The 27349-nt window shown below is 41.5% G+C and overlaps 2 protein-coding genes across 4 annotated transcripts in view; both read left to right on the top strand.

Moving 5' to 3' along the window:
• The window catches only part of slc44a1b (solute carrier family 44 member 1b), a 35171-nt gene extending 8318 nt beyond the window's left edge, over nucleotides 1–26853 (top strand). For 2 of the 3 annotated variants that reach the window (XM_041797489.1, XM_041797490.1), the window contains exons 4-15: nucleotides 2072–2208; nucleotides 4165–4258; nucleotides 4340–4509; nucleotides 5261–5350; nucleotides 5430–5587; nucleotides 5666–5852; nucleotides 13197–13365; nucleotides 13744–13900; nucleotides 14191–14274; nucleotides 14943–15080; nucleotides 17598–17834; nucleotides 18157–21545. In XM_041797489.1, coding sequence (XP_041653423.1) covers nucleotides 2072–2208; nucleotides 4165–4258; nucleotides 4340–4509; nucleotides 5261–5350; nucleotides 5430–5587; nucleotides 5666–5852; nucleotides 13197–13365; nucleotides 13744–13900; nucleotides 14191–14274; nucleotides 14943–15080; nucleotides 17598–17834; nucleotides 18157–18573 — 2038 coding nt within the window. In that variant the 3' untranslated portion in view covers nucleotides 18574–21545. Of the gene's footprint in view, nucleotides 1–2071; nucleotides 2209–4164; nucleotides 4259–4339; nucleotides 4510–5260; nucleotides 5351–5429; nucleotides 5588–5665; nucleotides 5853–13196; nucleotides 13366–13743; nucleotides 13901–14190; nucleotides 14275–14942; nucleotides 15081–17597; nucleotides 17835–18156; nucleotides 21546–26465 lie in introns of those variants that run through there. The other variant, XM_041797491.1, reaches the window with a different exon arrangement.
• LOC121516282 (tripartite motif-containing protein 16-like) lies at nucleotides 7886–10319 on the top strand. The gene has a single exon (XM_041797492.1). It carries the CDS (start codon nucleotides 8100–8102, stop codon nucleotides 9768–9770), a length of 1671 nt encoding a protein of 556 aa, XP_041653426.1. The 5' UTR covers nucleotides 7886–8099; the 3' UTR covers nucleotides 9771–10319.
• Nucleotides 26854–27349: the final 496 nt, after the last annotated feature.

Genomic DNA, 27349 nt, shown 5'->3' with positions numbered 1-27349 from the left:
CTGGAAAAGTGGTTGGCACTGTTTAGGAGCTTTGCCAGTTCCACCCAATTTTCCAAAAGTTGCCAACTATGGCCAGTAATTAGCAAAAAGAAAGGGAGAAACCCCCCAGCATAACAATCTTTCAAAGTTTATAAAACATTCCATCCTTGCCTTTGAAGATAATGTCATCCTTTCCTTTTTTAGTTTATAAAACAATCCATCCTTGCCTTTGAAGACAGTACCATCCTTTATAGTTGATGAAACATTTCATCCTTGCGTTGAAGACAAAATCATACTTCATGGTTGATGAAACATTCCATCCTTGCCTTTGGGATAATGTCATCCTTTAAAGATGATAAAACATTCCATCCTTGCCTTTGAAGATAATGTCATCCTTTCCTTTTTAATTTAGAAAACATTCCATCCTTGCCTTTGAAGATAATGTCATTCTTTAAAGATGACGAAACATTCCATCCTTGCTTTTGAAGACAATATCATCCTTTTTAGTTGATGAAACATTTCATCCTTGCCTTTTGCATGCATTCCACCTCCTCATTTGTCTTCACTAACGTTGGTGTGTCAGTCAGCTGTTACTGTTTACACCTTATCGATCTGTCAGAGGAACAGGATGTGAGCATGAATGTCATAACAAAGTGACAGTGCCACCTTCTGGCCTGGTGTAAATACTACACCATTTTTTTTGTTTTTTGGCTGACATAGACAGCTGTTATCAACAAGAATTAAAAAATGATGTGGAATTGTTATTTATGTTTGTCACTTTCTTCATCCAGTTTTTATTGAGTCTCTCTTTAGTCTTTGTTCTGCTTTTATTCAGTCTTTATTTCTTTCAGTCTCTATTCTGCCTTTTTTCAGTCTTGATTCAATCTCTAGTTAGTCTCTATTCTGTCTTTATTCAGTCTTAGTTCAGTCATCCTACAGCTTTTCTTCAGCTTTAGTTCAGCTTTATTCAGTCTCTTTTTAGTCTTTTCTTCTCCTTCCCTCAGTCTTAATTCAGCTCTTAAATGTCCTAACTAGTAAATATTGATTGACCTTTAGTTCTCTAATGTTCTTCAGCCTTTGTGGAGTTATTTGTGGTCAGCTGTTCTATCTGTATAACCGAGGAACAACCTTGTTGTTTCTGAGGTTGTGTGTTTCATCAGCCCGAGTGATAACGGGATCAGATTCCTGGATGTGTAGGATGAATTTGGAGGTTTTATTTTGACTCTTTGTTTGTTCCTCTCCCACATTCACATTCTCAAAATTTTCCAGATTTAGATATTGAAAACATTCAAACCTTTCACTGTTAAACTTTAATCTGTTACCTGCTCTGATAATCTCTAAATGAAGTGTAATAATGTGATAATATAGCAGTGTCAACTTTGGCAACTATTCTAAATCTAGTCTCAGTTTTTAGAATAAAATGTTCATATTAGGAACATATTAACTTGAACCAATGTACTCGGCCAAATTGTCAGATAATCTTAATCTAAATATCAAACAGTCATATTAATGTACTATCTATTCTTTGAGTGATATTAAAACACTGATGAAAAAACAGATATACCCAAAAAAATATAAGTAAATTTGAATATCCACCAGTCCAGCAATAACATTTAAGCCTCCTGGATAAAAAGTAAACTCACTTTTCATCAGAGTTTCTATCATCAGAGATCTATGTTTAGCTAGTCTTAGTCTAGTCTTCCTCATGGATAAGGAAAGTAGTCCAGTCACATTTTTAATCAGAGTTTTAGACTTCTAAATTAACCTGTGCTTTTGAGCAGAATTTCAGCAGCAGGACTCCATCATATACTTTCCCTGTCTGTTTTTCTTTTTATCCCCTATGGTGTTGTTTCCCACCCCTCCCTCCCGTCACCCATCCTCATTTTCTTTCCTTCCTTTCGTAGGACCTTCAAATGATTGGTCAAACCTGTTACCTTTGCTGAATTTCCCTGAAGCTACCTGAAACCAATGACACATATGGCTACCATTGTCTGCTTTAAAACAGCGTTCCTATTTAATCAGTAAATGATGCCGTCTACAGAGTCCAGGTGTATGCCATGCAGTGATGTCCCGTGCTGTTTTTGTCCTGCAGGTTCGTCTTCTTCTTGGACCCTTGTAATATCGACATTGTGCAGAGGAAGATCAAGTCTCTGGCCCTCTGTGTGTCTCTGTGCCCCCCTGAAACCATGCACACCTACCAGGACCTGAAGAGGTTCGCCATGGTCAATGGTGAGTCAGCACGCTGCTCCATCACATGTTAATCATCTGGACCAGACATGCACATTCTCCTCCTCTGGCTTTATCACTGGGGCTGATGGGAAATGTAGTCTGGACCTGCAGGGGGTCTGAACAAAACAACCACAGGCTTTATAACAAAATTAAAACAAAGTCTTTAAATATTTTACTTTGTTTGAAATAAATCTAGAATAAATGGAAGTTTAATTTTGTGGTAAATTCTAAGGGAAAAAATAAACATTTTTGTGACATTCTAGTTTTTTTAAATGCACCTTTATGTGGCCTCTGCTCCTCTGAGTGTGTGCCCCAAGGGAAGCAGTGATGTCATCAGGCCTACGGATGCATGCAGTCACGTAATGATGATGACTTATTGTCTGCAGCCACGTTGGCAGCGCTGCACTAACACAGGCTGTGTACAGTAACAATGGCAGTGGTTGTGAGTTGTGTCTTGGTGCCACTGTGCGCCGTTTGTCCTCCATCATGGCCGCTGTCACTGTGGTCACTGTTAAACGTGACGGATGCTTCATCAGGTGACCTCACAGCTCCTCTGGCAGCCATGTTGGCTGTAAAAGAGTTTACTGTGGGTAAAATACCACAGGTCTAACAGGATGAGGTGGGAAGGAAAGGGATCAGTAAAGATGGACAAGCTCTGTCTATGATGATGATGATGGTGATGGTGATGGTGATGATGACGGTGATGATGGTGATGAAGCTGATGGTTATGATGATGGTGATGATGAAAATGCTGATGATGAAAATGCTGATGATGGGGATGATGATTGTTGATGGGGATGATGATGATGATGATGGTGGTGGTGCTGATGATGATGCAGGTGATGATGATGATGGTGATGATGGTGATGGTAATGGTGATGATGGTAATGGTGATGATGGTGATGGTGATGATGATGATGGTGATGTTGAAGATTATGATGATGATGGTGATGATGGTGATGAAGATGCTGGTGATGATGATGAGAGTGATGGTAATGATGATGGTGATGATGATGAAGCTGAAGGTGATGATGGTGATGATGGTGATGAAGCTAATGGTGATGATGCTGTGATGTTGATGATGATGATGGTGATAATTATGATGATGTGATGTTGGTGATGATGATGATGAAGCTAATGGTGATCATGGTGGTGATGGTGATGAAGCTAATGGTGATGATGCTGGTGATGTTTATGGTGATGGTGGTGGTGATGATGATGAGAGTGGTGATGATGATGATGATGATGATGATAGTGGTGGTGGTGATGATGATGATAGTGGTGGTGATGGTGATGGTAATGTTAGTGATGATGGTCATGAAGAAGGCGGGGATTATGATGATGATGGTGATGGTGGTAGTGAAGGTGATGATGATGGCTATGATGATGATGATAGTGGTGATTATGATAATGATGATGTGATGGTTGTGATGATGATGATGATGATGGTGATGGTGTGGTGGTGATGATGATGGTATGGTGGTGATGATGGTGGTGATGAGGATGGTGATGATGGTGGTAATGATGGTGATGATGATGGTATGGTGGTGATGATGGTGGTGATGATGATGAGGATGGTGATGATGGTGGTAATGATGGTGATGATGTGATGATGAAGGTGGCGATTATAATGATGATGATGGTGATAGTGAAGGTGATGATGATGATGATGATAGTGGTGATTATGATGATGGTGATGGTGATGGTTGTGATGATGATGATGATGGGGATGGTGTGATGGTGATGGTGTTGATGATGATGGTGACTTTGATGATGATGATGATGACCAAGTTGATGCTGTTGATGGTAATGATTGTGATGATAGTTATGATGATTGTGGTGTTGAAGATTATGATGATGATGGTGATGGTGATGATGGTGATGGTGATGATGATGTTGATGATGATGATGATGATGATGATAAAGTCACCTGTTGTCTCTGTGTTCCTCTCTCAGGGTCTGAGTTGTGTTCTTACGAGTTGGCAGGTCATAAATATCCAGGTCTACCTGAGAGGTTCTCCAAATGCCCCAAACTTCCTGTTCCACCCAGGTAAGCCTCGCCTCATCCTAATTACCTCAGTAGCCATGTTACTGATACCTCTGACCCCTGACCTTTCCCTTTGCTCCTCAGTAAACCTCTTCCCGTGTTTAACCGTTGCACGCCACTGGATGTTTCATGCTATGCTAAGTTCGCTGAGGCTGTGGCAACGTTTGTGGGTGATAACAGCGTCCTGCACCGCCTGATCGCCGGCGTCGCAGCTAGCAAAGAGATCATCATCGGCCTGTGTGTGCTGGCTCTAGGTGAGACTCACCTGAAGGAGACTGGCTCATGTCTTAGCTCTACAGTATCCTTCCAGTCTCTCAGCAGCTCTGGTCTCTGAAGTTAAGGTCCTTGCACACTCAGTGTTTTTTTCCTCCAGTCATTTATGGTGACTGATGATTCAGATCACCGCCTACTACTTCCTCTGCCCGCTCGCCCTCCTCTCTCTCTCTCTCTCTCTCTCTCTCTCTCACTGAACCCTCACTTTAAACAGCTGGATTTTCTTGTGTATTATGTGGATACCAACCATGGAAATATAACAGATGGGGGCACAGGTTTGTAGCTTCCCACAGTTCAGAACAGAGACTGAATTATAAAGTCGTTCTCCATCTTTTCAGCTTGGCTCAGGGCCAGAGCTCTGTGAGTGTGTGCTGTACAAAGCTCTGATCAGAGGGAATTTAAAGGACAGTACCAAACAGTTTGACACATTCTATGGATTTTTTCTTCTGAAGGCAAATAAAAATGCAACAGACTCAGTGTGCAAGATCAGAAAAATATCATCCAAAAATAACAGACCCAGTGTGTAAAGACCTTAATTTCTCAGTTAAAATCCTCTGTTTATGTTTCAGAAAATGAGTCCAAGAAAGTAAAACTGAGTCTGAGACAGTAGAAACCTGAAAATGAACAGTGTTTTACTTCAGGAACCAAGCTGCTGCTGCTGAGTGATTATTTAGTGGTTAATTGCATATTTGGCGTTTTCTCACTGACTTCTTCTCCCCCATGTGTCTTTAGTCCTCTCCATGATCCTTATGGTCATCATTCGGTACATCTCCGCCGTCCTCGTCTGGATCCTCACTGCGCTGGTCGTTCTTGGATCCCTTGGTGAGCTCACTTCCTGTCTGATCTAGTGTTAGTCTAGTTGATGGAGAGAAATTAATGCCTTGTGTGCATCCGTCCTCAGCGGGGACCAGCGTCCTGTGGTGGCTGTACATCGACCACCGGCTGTACGGAAACGACACGACCTCTAAAGTGACCAAGGAGTCCAAGGAAGACGAGGAAGGCAGGAAGGACAGTGGACAGGCGCTGCTTGTCTACGCCGCAGCGGCCACCGTCTTCACTGTAAGACAACCAGCTATTACACACTAAAATCTAAAAAAATGGGTCCTGTGGTACTCATGGTTCCATCTCTGTCCTCAGATCATCCTCTTCCTGCTGATGCTCTTCATGAGGAGGCGTGTGTCTCTGACCATCGCTCTGTTCCACGTGGCGGGGAAAGTCTTCCTCCACCTTCCCCTCCTCACCCTGCAGCCGTTCGTCACCTTCCTTGCTCTTCTCATCTTCTGGATCTATTGGGTCCTGGTACTGCTTTTCCTGGGGACCACAGGTCAGTTTAACCTTGACCTTGCCTATATAGAGGCCTAGTCCACATATAGGCAGGAATTTTTCAAATTGAGGTTTTCCTCTTCTGTTATTTAAGGTCCTGTCAACACACACTAAATTCTCAGAAATGTCTTCATCCACATAAAAAAACAAAAACATTTTGTTGTCCTACCAGCCTGAACTGGCTCTCATACAAAAACAGCCGCCACTGGGGGGCAACATTGTGTCTTGGTACTGCTGTATGAAACAGCATTGACCCAGGACATCATCCTCAAAGACTGGGATGGAATGTTTTATTTATTTATTTATTTATTAAGACTTACTTTTGGGCCTTTTCATGCCTTTATTTGATAGAGGTAGGAGAGACCTGCGGTAAAGGGCCAAGAGCTGGATTCGAACTCGGGCCACCCACATACTTGGGTAGCGCCCTAAACCACTCGACCATCTGTGCTCCCTGGATGGAATGTTTTTAAGACTGTTCAGGATAAAAATCATAAAAGACGGAGGACAGAATGTTTTTTACATTTTTAAAGATGACATCATCAAAGGCAGAGGACAGAATGTTTTATGGATTTTGAAAATGATGTCATCAAAGGCAGATGACAGAATGTTTAATACATTTTAAAGATGACGTCATCAAAGGCAGAGGACAGAATGTTTTATAAATTTTGAAGATGATGTCATCAAAGGTAGAGGACAGAATGTTTAATACATTTTAAAGATGATGTCATCAAAGGTAGAAGACAGAATGTTTAATAAATTTTAAGATGATGTCATCAAAGGCAGATGACAGAATGTTTTATGAATTTTGAAAATGATGTCATCAAAGGCAGAGGACAGAATGTTTTATGGATTTTGAAAATGATGTCATCAAAGGCAGATGACAGAATGTTTAATACATTTTAAAGATGACGTCATCAAAGGCAGATGACAGAATGTTTCGTAAATTTTAAAGATGATGTCATCAAAGGCAGAGGACAGAATGTTTTATGGATTTTGAAAATGATGTCATCAAAGGCAGATGACAGAATGTTTAATACATTTTAAAGATGACGTCATCAAAGGCAGATGACAGAATGTTTTATAAATTTTAAAGATGACATCATCAAACCCAGAGGACAGAATGTTTTATAAATTTTAAAGATGACATCATCAAACCCAGAGGACAGAATGTTTTATAAATTTTGAAGATGATGTCATCAAAGGTAGAGGACAGAATGTTTAATACATTTTAAAGATGATGTCATCAAAGGTAGAAGACAGAATGTTTAATAAATTTTAAGATGATGTCATCAAAGGCAGATGACAGAATGTTTTATGAATTTTGAAAATGATGTCATCAAAGGCAGAGGACAGAATGTTTTATGGATTTTGAAAATGATGTCATCAAAGGCAGATGACAGAATGTTTAATACATTTTAAAGATGACATCATCAAACGAAGAGCTACATCAACATCTAGCAGTAGTAGTGGTGTTACCCTCCTGTGATTTCAGTGAGCAGTGCTCCTTTAAGAAAGACTCTGTGGTTGTACCGGCCAGGAAGCTTGGCCATACAGCCTAACAGATGGGTACAGTTTCTCTGGAGTTTAGGGAGTCAGAAGAAAAACTGGGCCACAAAACAGTGTTGGCTCATGCACTATCAATTTTTCATTTAGCATTTTATTTTTACCCAGAATGCCTCTGTGTTTATGTCACTATTTTGCAATGCAGGCTTCAGCTATGTGCTCTTGCACTGCATAAAACGTGACAAAAACACAGAGGCCTGCTGGGTGTAAAATAAGTAGATATGATTGGTCAAAAACTGCTTCACTGGTTGGTTAATTAAAGCTAAAATGGTTTGAAGAGCCGTTCTAAAGCTAAGTCAGGCCAAATGATCCAGATCAGCAAACAGAGCTAAAACTCCCTTCGCAGAGATGGGGCTGTCAGTTCACCACATGTTGGTTACGCTCATCCTCTAAAGGGGAGGGAACCAGGAAGCAGAGTGTCAGGCACTCTGTGAGCAAAGGGGGAGGGTTATCAAGCTGATCCACGTCCCAGGAAGAGGAGCAGCGCTGTACGTCTGAACTTTGTGCTCTTATTTGTAAATAATAATCTGCAGCTCTGGACGCTTCTCTGTGAGTCTTCCTCAGATTTTTCTGAGTTGTCTTTAACAAGTTAGAAACAAAGAAAGTCCGAAGGACTGTAATATTGTTGAGATCAGAGCTCTGAGTAGTTTCACTTTAGAGAAAGCGTAACTCATCGAGGGCTGAAATGGCGCAGATAGGAGTTCAGCTGGACCGGGACTCTTTCTCTTGTTCCATCTGTTTGGATCTACTGAAGGAGCCAGTGACTATTCCCTGTGGACACAGCTACTGCATGACCTGTATTAATAGCCACTGGGATACAGAGGGGGAGAATAAGAGCTACAGCTGCCTTCAGTGTAGGCAGACCTTCACACCCAGGCCTGTGCTGGTGGAAAACATCATGATAGCAGATTTAATGGAGGTAATGAAGAAGAGTGGACTCCCACCTGCTCCTGATGATCACTGCTATGCTGGAGCTGAAGATGTGGCCTGTGACATCTGCACCGGGAGGAAACTGAAAGCCCAAAAGTCCTGTCTGGTGTGTGTGGTCTCATTTTGTGAGAAACACCTTCCGCTTCATAAATCTTCGGCCTATGAAAAGCACAAGCTGGTGGAGCCCATCAGGAATCTTGAGGAGAATGTCTGCTCTCATCACCACGAGGTGATGAAGATGTTCTGTCGCACTGATCAGCGCTCCATCTGTTATGTCTGCTCTCTGGATGAACACAAAGGCCATGACACCGTCACAGCGGCAGCAGAGAGGGCCGAGAGGCAGAGAGAGCTTCAGGGGAGTCGACTCAACATCCAGCAGAGAATCCAGGACAGACAGAAAGATGTGAAGCTGCTCCAGCAGGAAGCGGAGGCTATCAATCGCTCTGCTGATAAAGCAGTGGAGGACGGTGAGGAGATCTTCACCCAGCTGATCCGTCTCATGGCGCAAAGACGATCTGATCTGAAGCAGCAGGTCCGATCCCAGCAGGACGCTGAGGTGAGTCGAGTCAAAGAGCTTCAGGAGAAGCTGGAGAAGGAGATCGCTGAGCTGGAGAGGAAAGACGCTGAGCTGGAGACGCTGTCACACATGGAGGACAACAACCACTTTCTACACAGCTACCCCTCACTGTCACAAATCAGTCAATCTGTAGACTCATTCAGCTCTGACCTTCATCCTCTGAGCTACTTTGAGGACGTGACAGCGGCTGTAACAGAAGTCAGAGATCAACTACAAGAAGTTCTGAGAAATAAGTGGACCAAAATCACACAGGCGATGAATGATGTGGACGTTTTACTGTCTGCAGAGCCCAAGACCAGAGCTCAGTTCTTAAGATTTTCATGTGACATCACTCTGGATCCAAACACAGCACACAATCAGGTCTCACTGTCTGATGGGAACAGAAAAGCAACATTAACAGAATCTATCCAGTGTTATTCCAATCACCCAGATAGATTCACTCAAAGGTGGCAGGTTCTGAGCAGAGAGAGTCTGCCTCGGCGTTGTTACTGGGAGGTGGACTGGGCTGGTTCTGGGGCTCGTGTGGCAGTTTCATACAAGAATATCAGCAGATCAGGGAGTGATGATGTGTGTCTATTTGGACAAAATGACAAATCCTGGATGTTAGATTGCTACAACAGCAGTTATACATTTGTGCACAACAGTGTCAGTACTCCAGTCTCAGGTCCTCGGTCTAACAGAGTGGGTGTGTACGTGGATCACAGAGCAGGTATTCTGTCCTTCTACAGCGTCTCTGAGACTATGACTCTTCTCCACAAAGTCCAGACCACGTTCACTCAGCCTCTATATGCTGGACTTTTGTTTTGGTGGGCTTATGGAGACAATGCTGAGTTCTGTAAACTCAAGTAGAAAATCAAAGAGCAAAGATGAACAAAATGATGATTTTATACAGGGGATGCATATTTTATACCTTTCATTTTCATAACAATAATGCTTTGCTTCCATTTGCTCTCTCTTTTTGACTCTTTTATGATACGTGGATGATTAGCATCAGCTTTGGGTGGAGCTGTGCTTCAGTGCAGGGGGCTGTATAGGAATGAAAAGGCCTTTGATTGTTTGCATAATCCCATCAAATATAAAAGGCTAGTTAACAAAACCTGGGAGTGTCCCAGTCTGGGTGATATATTTATACTTTAAAGCTACAATTATTATAATTTGTATTAAATCCTTTTGTTGTATTTTAAATTCCACTGTTTTGCATTTGAAACTGTTTTTGTGTTCTGTTGGATGTTGCTGCTGTCTTTGGATGCAGGCCTACTTTTATGAGATCATGAATGAAACCTAAGCACAGAAAAATGAACTTGTTATGGATTTAAAAGCAAATAAGAGAGAATCCAAATGAAAATGTCTGATATGTCTGATGTTTCTTGCTCCTGTCTATGTTCAGCCAAGACAGCATTAAAGACAGAACAAAGAACACATTTCTGTGCTCCCAGTGTTTCTTCATCGTCTGGAGCTGTTTTCACCTCCTGCTCTGGTTCAGATCACTCATGTGCAGTATTTGTGTTTCCACTGTTCAAAGTTGGGAAAAGTACAAAAACGGGATCCCTCCCATTCTAATGTTTTGGGATCTGTCTGTTGGGGTACCTATCTGACCCTAGAGGGTGGGGCTTGACACAATGCAGTCCACTGACTGGCCAAAACAGAATGCCTCTGTGTCTTTCTCACTATTTTGCAGTGCAGGCTTCAGCTACGTGCTCTTGAACTGCGTAAACATGACAAAAACACAGAGGCCTTCTGGGTATAAAATAAGTAGATATGATTGGTCAAAAACTGCTTCACTGGTTGGTTAAATAAAGCTGAAATGGTTTGAAGAGCCGTTCTAAAGTTGAGTCAGTCCAAATGATCCAGATCAGCAAACAGAGCTGAAACTCCCTTCACTGAGACGGGGCTGTCAGTTCACCACATGTTGGTAACGCTCATCCTCTAAAGGGGAGGGAACCAGGAAGCAGAGTGTAGGACGAGTGTGTCAAGAACTGGGCAGAAATGGATAAAACGTTGCAAAAAGTGGATTAGAAATGGCAAAATAAGTAGCAACAGAAGGTTAAAAATTGCAGAAATGGGCTTAAATTAGTTAAAACTCACAGAAGGGGGTTTACATCGGCAGTTTGTGACAAAATCGGTTTACAGTGGCAAGAAGGTGCAGAAAATGGAGGGAAATTTATATCAAAAGTAGCAAAATAAGTAGCAAAACATGCCCAAATAAATCCTACATTTTCAGTGCTACTTCTGTCAGAAACATGGCTCCATGATGACATGGTGCCCTTTTATTCACTACCCCAATATAATGCTGTCCACACATGTAGAATAAACCAAAAAGGGGGGGAGCTCCAATCTTTGTTGAGAGCAGTTTCCAGTTTAGTGAGAGGCCAGATCTGAGCAATGGCTTAGAGAAAATTAATGTTGAATCTCTTTTTATTGAAATACCATCTGTGAGTATTTTCAGTGGAATAAAACATAATAATTGTCTGCATTTATAGACCTTCCTGATACTGATGTTAAAATGTTTAATGATGTTTTTTCTTCTACTGTGGAGCTAATAAGTAACAAGGGTAAAGTTTGCATTCTCCTAGGCAGGGGCGTAGCAAGGGGGGGGTTACTAATTGCCCAGGCCTACAGTAGTGAGGGGCCCTTAAGGAGCCTGCAATGATAAGTTTGTTTTTATCTATTTTTTCCTAGTGTCATTGAATCAAAAGTGAAAAAATTAAATCGGTCAACAGACTGAAATTTGTATCAAATAGAGCAGGGGTGTGAAACTCAAGGCCCAGGGGCCAGATTTGGCCCGTGGCACAGTCACACCCGGCCCGCAAGATCATATCATATTTTGTTATAACTGGCCCTAAAATTTGAGGTCTGTAGATTTCCTTCAGTATAAAAATGTAAACTTGAAGAGTAAAAATAACTAGACCAAAAGAAATCTGGGGCAGCTAATTAATTTGTGTTTTCATTTCATATTTTCAATTTTTCCTTTTACAATTATGGCTTCATTCTACTATTTTGGGATTTTTATTTCATATTTTGACCATTTATAGCTTATAATTTTACACTATCTAATATTTTGACCTTTTCAATTTAGGATTTTGACTTTTTATCTGATATTTTAAACTGTCAATGTATTATTTTCACTTTTTATATCAAATTTTGACCTTTTCAATTGATTATTTTGACTTTTTATCTCATATTTTGACCTTTTCAATTTTTTTTTCTTGATATCATTTTCTGACCTTTTAGGTGCACCACTTTCAATTTTAAGCCATATTTTTGCCTTAAAAACATGATTGTAATTCATTTGTTCATTTTAACATCTAATTTCGTGTTTTGACCTTTTGAACAAATCACTTTTTAGCTCAGATTTTGAGCACTTTAACTTATCATTTTGACTTTTTAAATCTCAAAATCACTTATCATCATTGCTAACTTTTTCCTCATAATTTATTACTGGTGAAAAATAAGGTTGACAGTGTCAACTTGACAGTGAAATGTGGACCCTGTTAGGCCCTCAGGTCAGACCTTAATGCAGAATCTGGCCCCTTCTGTGATTGAGATTGACACCCCTGAAATAGAGTAATATATATACTGGGGGGCTTCTGCCCCTCCCTTAAAGTGTCCACATGGTATAGTCCAGCGCTGCAAAATAATGTAAGTAAATTCAGTTTAACCATAGTAAAAATATTGCTCAGAAATGGGGAAATTATGCGTCTTATGCACTAAAACAATCGACTGGGACTGTAGATAAATGCCAAATTAAGAAAAACAATAAATCAAGATTATGCAAGAGTGTCAAAGACTGTGCAGTCCCTACAGGAGACGGTCTGATGCTGGTGAATATACAGCTATCATCAAATGAAGGAGGAGGGGACAGAACAGGAAGGAAGAGGACTGAATGTTGGTAAAGCTGGGGACGTTGGGGGCATTTTCCGTCCATTTTAGCCAAATAGTAGACCATATTTGGCAACTTTGGGAAAAGTGGGTAAAACTGGCGAGGATTGAGGTTCCCTTGCTCATCAACAGTTCTACCCACTTTTTAAAAAAGTTTCCAGCAAAGGACAGTCAACACAAGGAACCCTAACTAACATAAGGGAAAGATTGTTCGTACAAAGCAACTTTTTCACAGCACCCTAGTTATAAATACAGTTTTTATCTTTATGAAAACATTAACTCTTACATATAAGCCTTAATTAAACCTGTTTTGTTAATATCACCCAGTGCATTGTGGGAGCTGTAGTAGAGTTTTTCTTTTACATTAATTCAACACTAAAGTGGGCATGTCCACAGGTAACCCGGTGCAGAACGAAGAGACAGGCCTCACCGAGTTCAGGCTGACAGGTCCTCTGCAGTACCTGACCTGGTATCATGCTGTCGGTCTGATCTGGATCACAGAGTTCATCCTGGCCTGTCAGCAGATGACTGTGGCGGGCGCTGTGGTAACATACTACTTCACCAGGTGAGTAACACCTACACACCTGTTCTATATCTGGTCTTAAAGTCAGACCAGCCTGGTCAGTTAACAGTAAAAGTCAGAAAAAGGTCAATAACAGTGAGTATGGTGGTCAAACAGTAAATCTAAATGCTCTGATAAAATGACTGCAGATCAGTGTCTCTGGTGTGGTTTGTGTTTAAATGACGGTTCTTTCTATTTAAACAAACTCATAACAGAAAAAGTCTAAACCGTGGTGCACACAGCCACGTACCTTTACAGTGACAGAGCCATCGGGGGATATCTCCTAAAACCATCGGCTATCACCTCTGAACTTACTGGGAACAAAGCATCCAACATGAAACCCTGCAGTAACCCATCATCACTGACTTCTTTGTGTTTCAGGGATAAAAACCGCCTCCCAGTGACCCCCATCCTGTCCTCCGTCCTGAGGCTGGTCCGGTATCACCTTGGCACTGTTGCCAAAGGATCTTTCATCATCACTCTGGTCAAAATCCCCAGACTCATCCTCATGTACATCCACAACCAGCTCAAAGGAAAGGTACAAATCTACATCTATGTCTACTACTCTGTAATTATGATAAGATAATACTTGCACTGTAGTACAGTACAGCTGGTTTTCAGTCATGTGATCCCAGTGAAGTCCAGATGGAGGTCAGGAAGTGAAGACCAGTGGCGATTCTGAATAAGCCTGTTCTATAAACAACAGCAAGCAACTACATATTTGAAGTGTTTTTCTTTGACTGGTCTTTTTTGGAACAAAGGTAAACGATTAACATTTTTAGTTTTAGTCAACAAAGTTTCCACTGCGATGCTGTTTGTGTTCACCAGGAGAACGCGTGTGCTCGCTGCCTGCTGAAAACGTGTATCTGCTGTCTGTGGTGTTTGGAGAAGTGCCTCAACTATCTCAATCAGGTAAGACTCACCTGAGACCTGTGTACCTTCTGTCTGTAGTTGGCTTGTAAAAACACTAGACCCTAGCTGCAGACGAGCTCGTTTCTGACTAGAGGGGTGCCTTCTTTTGGTTCATCTTACCCAGAAGACCAGTAGATCCTCAGATGCTGGCCCGTGGTCAGGCCTGGATGCTAATGTTGACCTGAGTGGTTGCCATGGTCGTCTTCTTAGTAGATTTACAATCCAACTTTGATTTTTCATCTTTCTTTCATTATAAGAACACAGATATGCAAACAATCCCTCCCTTAGTTGACTTCCTCTGTTGGCAACTTTTGAAAAGTTGGTAAAACTGGTTGCCCACTTTTCTGAAGTTGCCGACTAATTCTTCAAAAATGGAGGGAAAAAGCCCCCAACCACCCTCCTCACAAATATTCGGTCCAGAGGAGAGGAGGGGGGGGGGGGGGTAGAAGAGAGGAGGAGAGGAGGGAAGGAGAGGAGAGGAATCACACTTGGGTATAGATTGAAACGATCATGTCTGATGTAAAAATGTTCCATCATCGTGGAACAGATGAAATGAAGACACCAGCAGTAACGTGATGCTCCACAGCGAATGATCGAAAACCCAGTTAAACACCTATCAAGCATTTTAATTGGCTAGTCTCACCTTTATCTTTGTTTTTATTACCCAGAATGCATATGCAGCCACAGCCATCAACAGCACAAGTTTCTGCACGTCTGCTCGCGACGCCTTCGTGATCCTGGTGGAAAACGCTCTGCGCGTCGCTACAATCAACGCCATCGGAGACTTTGTGCTCTTCCTGGGGAAGGTGAGACAGAAACAAGAGGCTTTTATTTTGAAAGTTAAAGCGATGTTAGGCTTCCTCTTTATCATGTGACTCCTGCTCTTTGAATGAATTAAACCTTTATTGGTCCAAGGGTAAATTTTCTGATTCTAAGAGCATAAAATAATGAAACCCAACATTAGCAAGGATCAGAGGACAGCCTATGGTCAAATCAGGAAGAACACGTCTCTAAAGCATCGTTTGATCACGTGGGAAGGATGTGACATAGCAGTGGCTCAGAGCTTAATAGTCAGCTGAATGTTTGTCTTTATATCTGAGTGAAATATGACACAGAGACCGAGCTTAGATAGGTCTGAACCCTCCTAACAAACAGCTACAACATTCTGCACTGCAAAAATGATCTGTCTTGATGAAGAAAAAAAAAATTGATTCTAATCTGAATCTTCTCAAATCAAGTGAAATTTTCTGTCCATGCAACAAGATAATTTGACTTGATAAGATATCTTGAAATAAGATTGTTAAATCTGGAAATAAGTTGGCAGAACCCTTCAAAAGGCTTAAAATAAGCAGAAAATGCTGGTTTTAAGCTGAGATTGCTTAAAACTGAACATCCTACAGCCTAAAAATGAGTGAAATATACTCAATATAAGCAAATTTATTTCTAACATTTCAACCTAACAAGCTTGTTTTTGGTGATGGGAGGAACTTGGAGTGCTTGGAGAGAACCCACACGTGCAAGGGGAGGCCAAACTCCATACAGAAAGGCCCTGACCAGGAGGTGAACCAGGGACCTTCTAGCTATGAGGCAACAGTGCTAGCCCCTGCACCACCGTGCAGGCCCAGTCTAAATCCAGGTTAAAACTAAACCGTAAAACTTAAAATCAGTCCATATTTTTAGACCATACATCTTAATGTTTTTACTGAAATCACAACCAGGATGACAAGTATGATAACTGTCACCATATATTAAGCTGTCAGCACAGTGAGTCAGAGTTTCTTCACATTCTCAAAATCAGTCTGACAACATTCAAGACCTTTTTATGGCTCAAAGACATTTTAACAGATGGCAGTCATCATCACAAAAAATATGTGCTTAATGCCAAAGGAAGACAAGACAATCCAAAAGAAAGAAAGGAAGAATTAAAATTAAAATAATGCTCTGTTTTCTCTCAACCATCTCAGTTCTACATCAACATTTTTCAATTAAAGTGTCTTTTGAAATTTAGGCCTCTGTAAAGTAAAAATTAGACCCAAGATCAACCCGGCGAGTGATTCAAGCAAATATCACAGAAAAACGTGAAATAGCAAGTAAGGCGGGGTACTCCCTGAATGCTTTTTGTGTGATTCTTTAATCAAGCAACTTGAGTTTGTTACTGAATCTTGAAACAAGATCTATTTGATGACACTGTGGGTGAGAGAACTAATGTAGCTTATTTTAACAGTTGTTTACTTGGTTTAAAGACTTCCTGACTAATTGAGACAAAAGACATGATCATGCTTGATTTAAGATTATATTTTACAGTTACACACTTAAAATAAGAAATTAACTTTGAAAACGAGTTAAATTATCTAACACTTCTTAATCTAAGTTTATTAAAACCTTCACCTACTGAGTCTAGAAATGGCGATTTGGACATATTTTGTTATTCTGGCTGTAAAATAGTCAGGAAATGCCCTAAGTCTGAGAGCTTTGGTCCCTTTTCCCAGGACTACCTGAACTTGACTTTTCAACATCTGGTTAATGATTATTGCACATTATATGGAATTGTCAGCAGTTTAAAAGAAGAAAACCACAAAAACTGATTTGTTTTTCATGGATTTTATGAGAAGAAATTTTGTTATTGCTCATGAAGTTTTGATTTGACATTTGAAATGTGAACCTATACATGTTTAGAACAATCACCAGTCATTTTTTGTCTAGGACTCTGGGTGTGTAAAACACTGTGCAAAAGATAACTATATACATAGGCCACAATTAGTGCAAATAAAGGTGAAAAAATGCATTCACAACATTCTCAAGTAACATATTGTTATTGCACATGACAGACATGCACAAATGCCACTATCTAATGCTAGGCTCAGTAGGTAAAGGGTTAATCTTGGTAAGCACCAAATAAGTTGCAGTGTGGCTTATAGTCCTATCAGCCTGATATTACAGAGGTGGTACTCTTCTTTAGGCTGGAACAGACAAAAACAAAATCAAACATACCTCATCTCTCTATCACTATTAGAACACAGAAACACCAACAGTCTTTACAGCATGATGACTGTCCTTCTGTCCAGCAGGGGAACCCTCCCCCCACTTTTCCTCGAGTTACCAACTATGAAAAAGCCCCAACATTCCCAGCCAACATTCCATCCTTGCATCTTGCATGCAGGCCAGTCTAGGCCCCACCCTCTTCTACTGTGAAGCCATGCTGTTCAAATTAAATTGTTCTTCTCCAGCTATGATGCCATTTCCCTTTTTTAATCAACTTTAAAAAGTCAACTTCCTGATGAAACTGTTGTTCAGACCTCTCCCTGTCCCCCGTCTCCGCTCAGATCCTGATCGTGACGTCGACGGCGTTCGCCGGCGTCCTCCTCCTGAACTACCAGAGGGACTACGCCGAGTGGCTGCTGCCCCTGATCATCGTGTGTCTCTTCTCCTTCCTGGTGGCTCACTGCTTCCTGTCCATCTTTGAGATCGTGGTGGACGTCCTCTTCCTGTGCTTCGCCATCGACACCAAGTACAACGACGGCACACCAGGGAAGGAGTTCTTCATGGACAAGGCTCTGATGGTGAGGGACGCCATAGTACACCACACCCAACAAATGAGTGCATCAGACATCCAAACATTCATCACATCCTCCTGAGTCTGAATCTATCTGTCCTCTCAGGACAACTCATAGAAAAACAGATCAGGTTAAAGATGATGGACTTACCTGCTCTAGGGGGACCACAGGAGGATGGATGATGATTGGATGATGGTTGGATGATGGTTGGATGATGGATGGATGACCAGTCTCTGGTCTCAGTTTTTAGATGATTCCTGTCTGTCCCAGGTTTTTTGAGAATTGTTTCTATCCGTGCTAAAACTTCTTATCTACCCCCCACCCTCAGGAGTTTGTGGAGAGCAGTCGGCGGTTGGAGCGAGCGGTGGAACGTGGGCGGAGCCGGGTGAAGGAGGTGGTGTCTGAGGGGGCGGAGATTAAGCCCATGGTGAGTGACAGCTGTGGCGAAGGGGGTGTGGCCGGACAGAAGAGCTCGCCGGAGGAGGAGGAGGGTCTGGGTCTGGACGGGGGAGGAGGGGAATGGGAGGAGCTCCAGGAGTTCCAGGTGTACTACCTGCTGGTAGGGGTCCTGGTGGACTGGGTCCTTATGGAGCAGAGAGACCTGGTCCTGTGTCTGAGCGAAGACCTGGTCCTGTTCCTCTGTGTCTACCTCCCCACCTCCACCCTCTTCCTGTTCGTCAGCATGCTGCACACGCCCAGCCACGCCCCCTTCAGACAGACCGCCGCTGCCGCCGCCAAGAGATGACCCCTGACCCCTGTGCTAACAGACACGTACTAACAATGCCATATGCATGCTGAGGGACCAGAGCTAACTGCTGCATGCTAACACTGACTGTCTTAAAGGTGATTGGACAATAGCATGCAGACCGCCTTGTTCTTCATCATCATCATCATCATCTCCATCACTGACCCTCTCATCCCTCTGTCCATGTCTGTTTTTATACTTTTCTATTGTTTTTATTCTGCAGCTGTTTGTGTTTCCTGTTTGGCCTTATATGGTCACCGCCGTGCCCTACAGACTCAGACCATGCAGCTTCCTTCCTGTTTACATCAGTCGGTCTGTTTAAGCTTTAATGACACGTTAATGTAAATGAATAGAACTGAGTTTAAGTTTGAAGATTCTAGAAGCTGAAGATGAGGAGGAAAAGTCTCTGCACTCTAAAGACCTTCACACAGTAAGGATGACGCCAGTAAACGGCGCCAAAATGCCGATAATTCCAAGGTGAATTTGTTGCCCCTTTCTATTGCTATCAGATGGGTACAGTTTCTCTGTGGAATTTAGCCAGTTTTTGGTATATAAAGAGCCACGAAACAATGTTGGCTCAAACTTACACACTATTGAAGATTTTTAAAGCATTTTGTTTTTTACCCAGAAAGCCTCTGTGCTCTTGTCTCTATATCACAATGTAAGAGCACGTTAGTGGTACCCAAAGCCTGATCCTATCTGTTAGGCTGTATAGCTTAGCATCCTAAAACCAGCCAGTTTTCTTAAAGGAGCAGTGCTCACTAAAATCACTGGAGGCTAAAGCCACTACTGCTGCTATGTCCCTAATACAACTCAACTTCAAAAATACCAAAATATCCCTTTAGGAAAAATCTGAGGAGAAGAGTGAAGGAGGATCAGTGATTTTCAGCGTTTTTTCCTCATTGAGGCAATTGGTTCTCAACTGGTGGCCCGGGACCCAAAAGTGGGTGGCGGGGCTGTTTTCAGTGGGTCGCGAGTTTAAGTGCTTTTGTTCCATTGTTCAAGCGTTTTACAGTGAAGGATATGATTAGATTTGCATAATTTTACCCTAAATCATTAAAGAATTGACGTTGTGTATTTACCCAAACTCATAGTATTTTTTCTCCTTGATTTTTAAGGAAAGTTATGGTGATTTTCCCAAAAGGTTTAAGGATTTTTCCTACATTTTTGGAAAGTTTTCTTTGGGCATTTCACCCCAGACTTTTAAAGAAAGTTTCACAAGGAATAAGAGACTTTCAGGACTTTTCCAAGGAACGTTCAGCAATCTCCTCTAGTAGTATTTCAGGATTTTTAAAGATTTAGGGAATTTTCAGTTACAGTTTTGTGTATTTTATCAGGGATTTCTCTTAAGAATTCTTTGTCTCATTTTGCTCAGTGTCATTCATTTGTAGGGTTCAAACAGCGTCTTTTGTGAAACAAATTCCAAAGAATTGACAAATTCATCAGAAATTTGGGTCACCATTCATTTTATGGAACATGTGGTGGGTCCCAAGGCTAAACCAGTTGAGAACCACTGATTTAGGCCTTCCTACTGTCCCTTATCAGCAACATCATGCTGATTATTAGATTAGATTATTAGCTATAAAGTCAGAACCATCTAAGGTAGACTTACCTGGCACTAGCTGAGGTAGAAACCAGGAGAGATGGACATGGAGGAGACTCTGTTTAGAATGGAATTAGCCTTATGTTGATCTCAGCCAACAGTACTACAGTACCCACAATCCTAGAATATCATAGTGACATCTTTGATTGTCTGAACCTGCCTTTAGGTGGGAAACTTCCCCATTCAATCCAGTTGTCTCACTAGAACAGGGGTGTCCAAACTATGGCCCGGGGGCCAAATATGGCCTGTGGCCCTTTTTTTTATTGGCCCCTGAAAGTTCTTTACATTAGATTAAATATGACCCTCAACTGAGCATGAAGCTTGTGCTACACTGTTTTATTCTTCTTAGTATCAGCACAAGGCAGGGCTACCATGCTAATTCTGTAAACAAACATTTTGACAAGGATTTATAGCTGGGGTTTTTTTCAGAACTAAATTGTGACGGCACTATAAATAGTAAAAATATTGGCAACCAAAATAATAAAGATATCTTGATTTACAACACCCTAATGGTTACAGCAGCAAATAGCCGCACCAGTGATGTTCCAGGGGTGGGGTCAGGGGTAGTCTGAAATCTGATTGGACTCCCCAAAGTCCTTAAACAGTCATCTAGCAGATCTTAACCAACATTAGATTGTTTTTATTAACTTTAACATCAAGATGAGATGTATAAAAGTGGCCCCACCATCCTTATATATTTCTGTATGTGGCCCCCATTGGAAAAAGTTTGTACACCCCTGCACTAGAAGCTAATTCAAAGGTAATTTCTCAACAAAGATGGTCAAACTGAGTAACGAAGAGATGTCAAAGATACTACCTCAACCTTGTTTTAAGAAAGAAAGTGGAATTTAGATAATTTGTTGGTAGAACCAGTGAGGATGGTCAACACAAGGAAAGATAGTTGGCTTATCTCTACTCTAATTCTGTTTTTTTTTTCAGGGCAGTATCTCCTTCAGTCCATTGTAGAATTAAAAAACGTAAACATGAGGAAAACCTGACCAAAAATCTGCCATAAAAACATGAAAAAATGTCCTATAATAAAAACTTAGATTTCTAATTTCATGCAAAGAAAGGACCATAGTACATAAATCTCATAGGTTTAGTCAAACTCTTTTAAATGCATAAGAAACTGATTAAAATTAAACCTTTCCATTTAAGAATGTAAATGATGGAATGACTGATAGTTGCTGTTATTTATATTAGGAGGTGTGGCCGTTCTGGGATCCCCTCCTGCCCTTCCATGACTCTGTGTAGAAGGCATTAACTAGGAACATTCCTGCCTTGCCTGTGCCTACAAGGAAAGCCTGAGGCAGGGAGAAAAGCAGCAATAAACCCAGAGTAGAGCAGGCATCAATGACAACAGAATGACATTGATGAAGTCAACTGTAGCTGGGGTGGAGGAGGGAGAAGAAAAGAGTAGGCAGGTTAGAGCAGTTTAAATATGGCAGCATGAGTGAGATTAGCCAATAGCGTACCTAGAGTGAATCAGCTGGCTGTCAGCTGATGAGGGTTTGAGTAAGATCAGCTGATCTCAGTTATAGTGGCCTGCCGGGACTGACGCCATACGCTTGATTGAGACTGTCCCAGTATCTCTTCAGCAATGAGAATCAATTTAATGTGGCCCTCTCAGTAGCTAAACTCTCCCACCCCCCATCCCCCCCCCACCCCCCTTTGTACCCTGGCATCACTTGAGAAACCACAGATCTAAACAAGGAAGAGAAAAATAAGCAACTCGGTTGGTCAGGTTTCTTTATGTAATCAGAGAGTAACGGACTTGGTGTGCAGAGACTTTTATCTGGAGCTCAGAGAGTCTCCGAACAGACCTTCTGCTGGGTCTGATCCACAAACCGTTCCAACATGAGGGTCACTCTGAGTGCCAGGAGGGACCGTCATAGTAACGGCGTGTCTGAAAATCATCCACAGGACTGAGGGAATCAGCCTCTTGTCTTTCTGTTGACATGGACAAGGACTGACGGCTCTGACAGCTTTTTCTCAGCTTGGTTTCAATCTACGCTGTCAGAAAATCCCACACATCATTTAAATCGCACCAAAAGAGTCTGAAACATTGAGACAGACATTGTTTATGAGTTTTCTTAAATATTTGAAGCATTCATCACCCTTTTGAGCCATGATTGTAATTTTTCATAGAGAGTTTTCCAAACAGCTTTAAAATGTTGCCAATTTTTAGACAGATTCTTTTGTACTACAGTTGCCAACAAATTTGAGCAATTTAGAATGTTTAAACAAGATGTTTAGGACAGATGTACAGGAAAGGAATTAATCTAATATTCTGTAGGAATATCTTACACATTGTCATAATTGCACCAAAGGGTTAAGGTACTGAAATGTCGCCAGATACGGTTTTTATTTAGATTATTAATCTGCTTCAAGAGTGAGTAAAACCACTAAGAGTTTGTAAATGACTCAAATTCTATGAAATATTAATGAGATTGAGCTGATGTGTGTTAGTACGCACAAATGAAACCATCCACACTAGGGATGTAATATATGTATGCTCTCACACTTATTTAAGCAAATACCAATATATACACACTTTTATACTGTAAAGAACACTAGGGGGCATCCTTGAGTTCGTGGGGCCCTACACAGCAACAACGTGAGTGGTAAATCAACTCCCATAACTTTGAATTAAACTTGTTAAAGGGGACATTTTACGCAAAAATCCTATTTTCAGGCTTTTCTAACAAAAGTATGTACCCCTGGCCTGTCCACAATCCCCTCAAGTACCAAAAAAATCAATTTCCTCCCTCCGTCTCTTCCTCCACCTTTCAGAAAATATGTGCTGAAACAAGCCAATCTCAGATTGTTCCCTTATGATGTCACATGGGGAGTTAGTCCTGCCCCCAGGTTTAGTTGGCCCTCCCCACTTGGAAGAAAGTTCCACCCTCCTCTCCTGATCAAGCCACATCCATGAAGCCAAATCCATTTCCTGAGAGGGGTGGAGCCAGGGGCGGAGTCAGACAGCTCAGTAACATGTACAGCCACAGACAGAGAAACAGCTCGTTCTGTGCAGGGCTGAAACAGAGGGGTTTTTAGACATGCAAAAATCCAATACTGGGGTGTTTTTTTCAGCAACATACCTCACAGGCATGTTTTGGGGTCCTCTGAGACCAAAATAAACTTGCCTTAAACGGGTAAAATATGTCCCCTTTAGTGTTGTAATTCTTTTGTAGTGTTAATTTTAACACCCTCAGTATTATTTTATAACATACTGTTTGTAAGTGTACCTTTAACAACATTCTTTTACTTGAACCTTATTGAAGGATTCACCACATCTGAACTTTACTAGTGTAACATGCTTAACCCAGTTTGCCACGACATATGGAACACCTGTGACAGGTGTGGTGTCCTTTGGCATGGAGAAACATCATGCCAAAGGACAGGGATCAATGAACACCCTGCCCAAGGGCATGATGGGAAAACCACACCTCCGCAGATTCGAAATGGCAGTGGGAGAAGCTTAGATCTGTCGACTCTCTGACTCTGATGCGTCATACAACTCCAGCACTGAAGGAGTTAAACCAACGCCCAGTTTTTGCTGTGTAGACACCCACCTCTACCTGATAGTACAGTTGGACATTTTCCTGATATTTGAGGCTAACAAATATTTGATTCTGCTGATATGAACGACTGATGTATCAGCTGTAAATATGGACAGAAATGTTCATAAACCGATATCATGCTGAGGATATTGTGCATCCCTAATCCTTTACATTTGAACTTTCTGACGTCCTGAACCAAAGCTGTTGTTTGTCCATTAAAACGTCTCTTTCTGTTCAACTCACCATTTCATCTTTGTGTGACGGATCCACCAATCAGAAACCACAAAAAAAAACTTCTGATGAGAAATAAACCGCTTCATTCATTTTTCATCTTCTCTTCATTAAACACCTGCAAATGTATTAACAGCACTAAAACATAATAAATGTCCTACTGTGAACTTAAATCCACATAAATGTAATAACTATTACATTTGCATGGATCCATTAAGTTTGTAGTTTTGCCATGAAACAGGAAGTAGTTTTTTTCAGAGCCATAAATATTAACAGAGTGGATTAAAATGTGTCAAAAGAGCACTCTAAGGAAAATAATGTGGAAATGCTGTTCACCCAGCCAGTTTTACATCTTAAAATCCCAGTTTACTCAAATGTTTTTAGTTTCAGGACAAAGGATTAAAGTTATGCTTTTGTTAACACTGTGAACAGTAAAATTACTTTTATTTGGATCAGATAAACCCCCTCTGAGGCCTTGATTCTAGAAGGACCCCTTGGCTTCGGCAGAAATTTTACAAAATTATAATCAATCCTCTTTTTCTCATTTAAAATGTGCTGAGATTCATGGCTCTACCAGTGTTTTAAGACTCCCAGGGAAAAGAAACTTCCTGTTCCATAGGGAAGAGAAAAATCGCCATGACTATGATTTTTGATGTGACAATGACAACTTTTATTTTTCATGTTTATAATAATAATTATAATAATTATAATAATACATTTTTGAGAAACTGTGATTCCTTCCATTCCACAAACGTAATAAATTCCTGCAGTAGGCAGCTGCTATTGCATTTGTGGTGAATTTATTTATGAATGTTTGAGGTTAATACGTTTGCAGGTTTTACCAAACACATCTGATCAAAGTTTGGACTCACTGATGTCAAGAAATTAAATAGCTATGGAGTCATTATGGTTCCAAAACTCAAGAGCATGTTTTAACATTCTCGGAGCATGACCTTGGCTGAATCCTAATTCTCCCCTTAACCCTCAATCCTAACCTCACTCTCAAAATGCACATTCCTGCGAAGTGCGAGGGCTGTCCTAATTCTCCCGAGAGTTGAGTTGAGGGCCGAGTTTCAGGGCTTTATGTCCCTCAATTTTGAGATGTTCCTGGAGCTCCCTTGGTATTGAGGGTTGTCACTCGAAGAAAGATGGCAGCAACTGTGGGGAAGAAATTGAGCTACAAATGTAAATTTCTTTGTTAATAATTCCAAAAATTACAAAAACCACTACTTTTATTTTTACGATTGTAAGCCGGTAACCATGCTGTTGCGGACAAGCCTACGAGTTACAACTGATGTTTGGCGTTAGCTAATGGCCGTGTTATACGGTGACTTTCAGCTGACTATGTCCGTGATTGTGGTGTTTGTACATGTTATTTGGTTGAATATTAAAACATTCTCGTTCTTCTTCTTCCTCTGAATCGACAGACTACGCAGTTTTGGCACATTACTGCCCTCTACAGTCTAAAATCGCAACTGCTATTATGGGGTGTCCCATTTCTAAGTCACGGGATGGCCCTTACACTTGGTTTTGAGGGGCGAGTTAAGACTTAGGGTTTGGCTTGAGAGTAAGATTGAGGGTTCAGGGGAGAATTGGGATTCAGCCTTATTAATTCTGGGCTCAGATTTTTATTCAAACGTCACATTTTAACCTGCCTTTGTGCTCTAACTGTTCGGGTTAGCCTCCCCCTTGGATTTTCTGAAACTCTGATTTTTCTCTCTGGCGTACAAAACTTTTTCTGAGCTCTAACTTATTTCTGCTCTAGGATTTTTCTCTGAACCAACCAACAGGAAACAGGTAGAGGATGGACCAATCGTTTTAGTTCTTCACTAAGAGAGTCCCAACATTCTATCACCAAGGAAAATGTGTGTATGTGACAGAATGTTGGGACTCTCTTAGTGACATTAAATCAAATGTCTCTGCATAGCAACAACAGTCAGAGCTAACATGATTGGTACATCCTCTACCTGTTTCCTATTGGCTGGTTCTTTCAAACCAAATCCCAACATTCTATTACATACACACACACATCATCTCAGTCCACTTCTGAGCCCTTTAACTCCACCTCAGCTCCTCCCACAGACTTTGTTTAGACTTTAAAAAGTAGTTAAATTATTCAGTTGTTTATGCTGGATTCACTTTATTTATATCTTTAACAGATGTTTAATAATTACTGTTAAAGTTTGATGAGGATTTTTGGCACCAGACTCTTACCATGAGCGTGTATGTGATAGAATATTAGATCAAATGTCTGGTGGAGAACAGCAGACCTACACCAGCCCTGCTGGACAGGCTCAGTCTTACCTGTGGACCTCTGGTCTTTTTCACGTAGATATTTAATAATCCCACTGTTCTGGTTAGTTCTCCACTCTTGACCTCAGTGGTTCTAAAGCTCCTCTAATTACCCATGACGCTTCACTTTGGCCCTCACTAACCCGGCCATCTTCCTGCTGTGTTGATGTAGGTCTAACCCATGTCCTGGTTTCCTGTTTCAGGCTCCGGGGACGAGCTCGGCTTGACGCGATGGCGGCCCCGTGTGGACTAGTTAGAGACATTCCAGAAGTTTATTTTTACCAGGTGTAACATGTTTACTATGGTTTACTCCAGGGAAGACGATATTTTAATAACTCCTCTACTGACTGGATGATAACTCTGTAATCAGCACTTTATACCGCCGCCGCTGCAGACTTCTCTTCTTTTCTAGTGATGTCCCTTTTATAAACGCCACCATGGCCACACCCACTCTGCAGCTTTCTTCATAAACCACACCCATATTGGATCACCGTGCTGTGACATCATCAGAAACGAGCAGGAACAGGGATCTGATTGGCTGCTGTCAGTCAGCTGATGACGGCCTGTTTCAGACGCCATGCTGGATGAGTCATCGTGGGGGCGGAGCCTCGCTAACATATCACACATTTGAGGACTCATGGGGTGTGGGGCTCTGCAGACTGCTCCTACCTGCCAGGTGAGGATCATGTGACCAACAAAGACACTGAACTAGAACCTGCTGTTAGTCACATGACCCTCACTGCGGTCTCACCTGTCACCCCCTGCTGGTGTTGGAGTGTCCGCTGATCTGTGATGAAGATGGTTGACAGCCAGGTTGTGTCTTCCTCCCGTCATGCATATGAGTCTAAAACCAGAGAAGAAGAATAGGTCTGTGTGTGCGCAGCTTCCTGTACAGCTGACACTCAGTAATTAAACAAAATGTACCATGTGATCTACATGACAACAGCCAGTCTTCCTGTTTCTGCTGTCTGTCAGCCGTCCAACAGCTGTCCTGCACATTTCCACAGAGTCTGTCCACGCAGCGTCCCATCTTGACCACATTTTGTTTGTGCTGCAATCTGTCCGTGTAGTGTTCCTCCTGCACTGA

This window comes from Cheilinus undulatus, linkage group 10, assembly GCF_018320785.1.
Source record: "Cheilinus undulatus linkage group 10, ASM1832078v1, whole genome shotgun sequence".
Taxonomy (NCBI): Eukaryota; Metazoa; Chordata; class Actinopteri; order Labriformes; family Labridae; genus Cheilinus; species Cheilinus undulatus.
The sequence above is the reverse complement of the archived record's forward strand: the minus strand, read 5'-3'. Positions and strand labels throughout refer to the sequence as shown.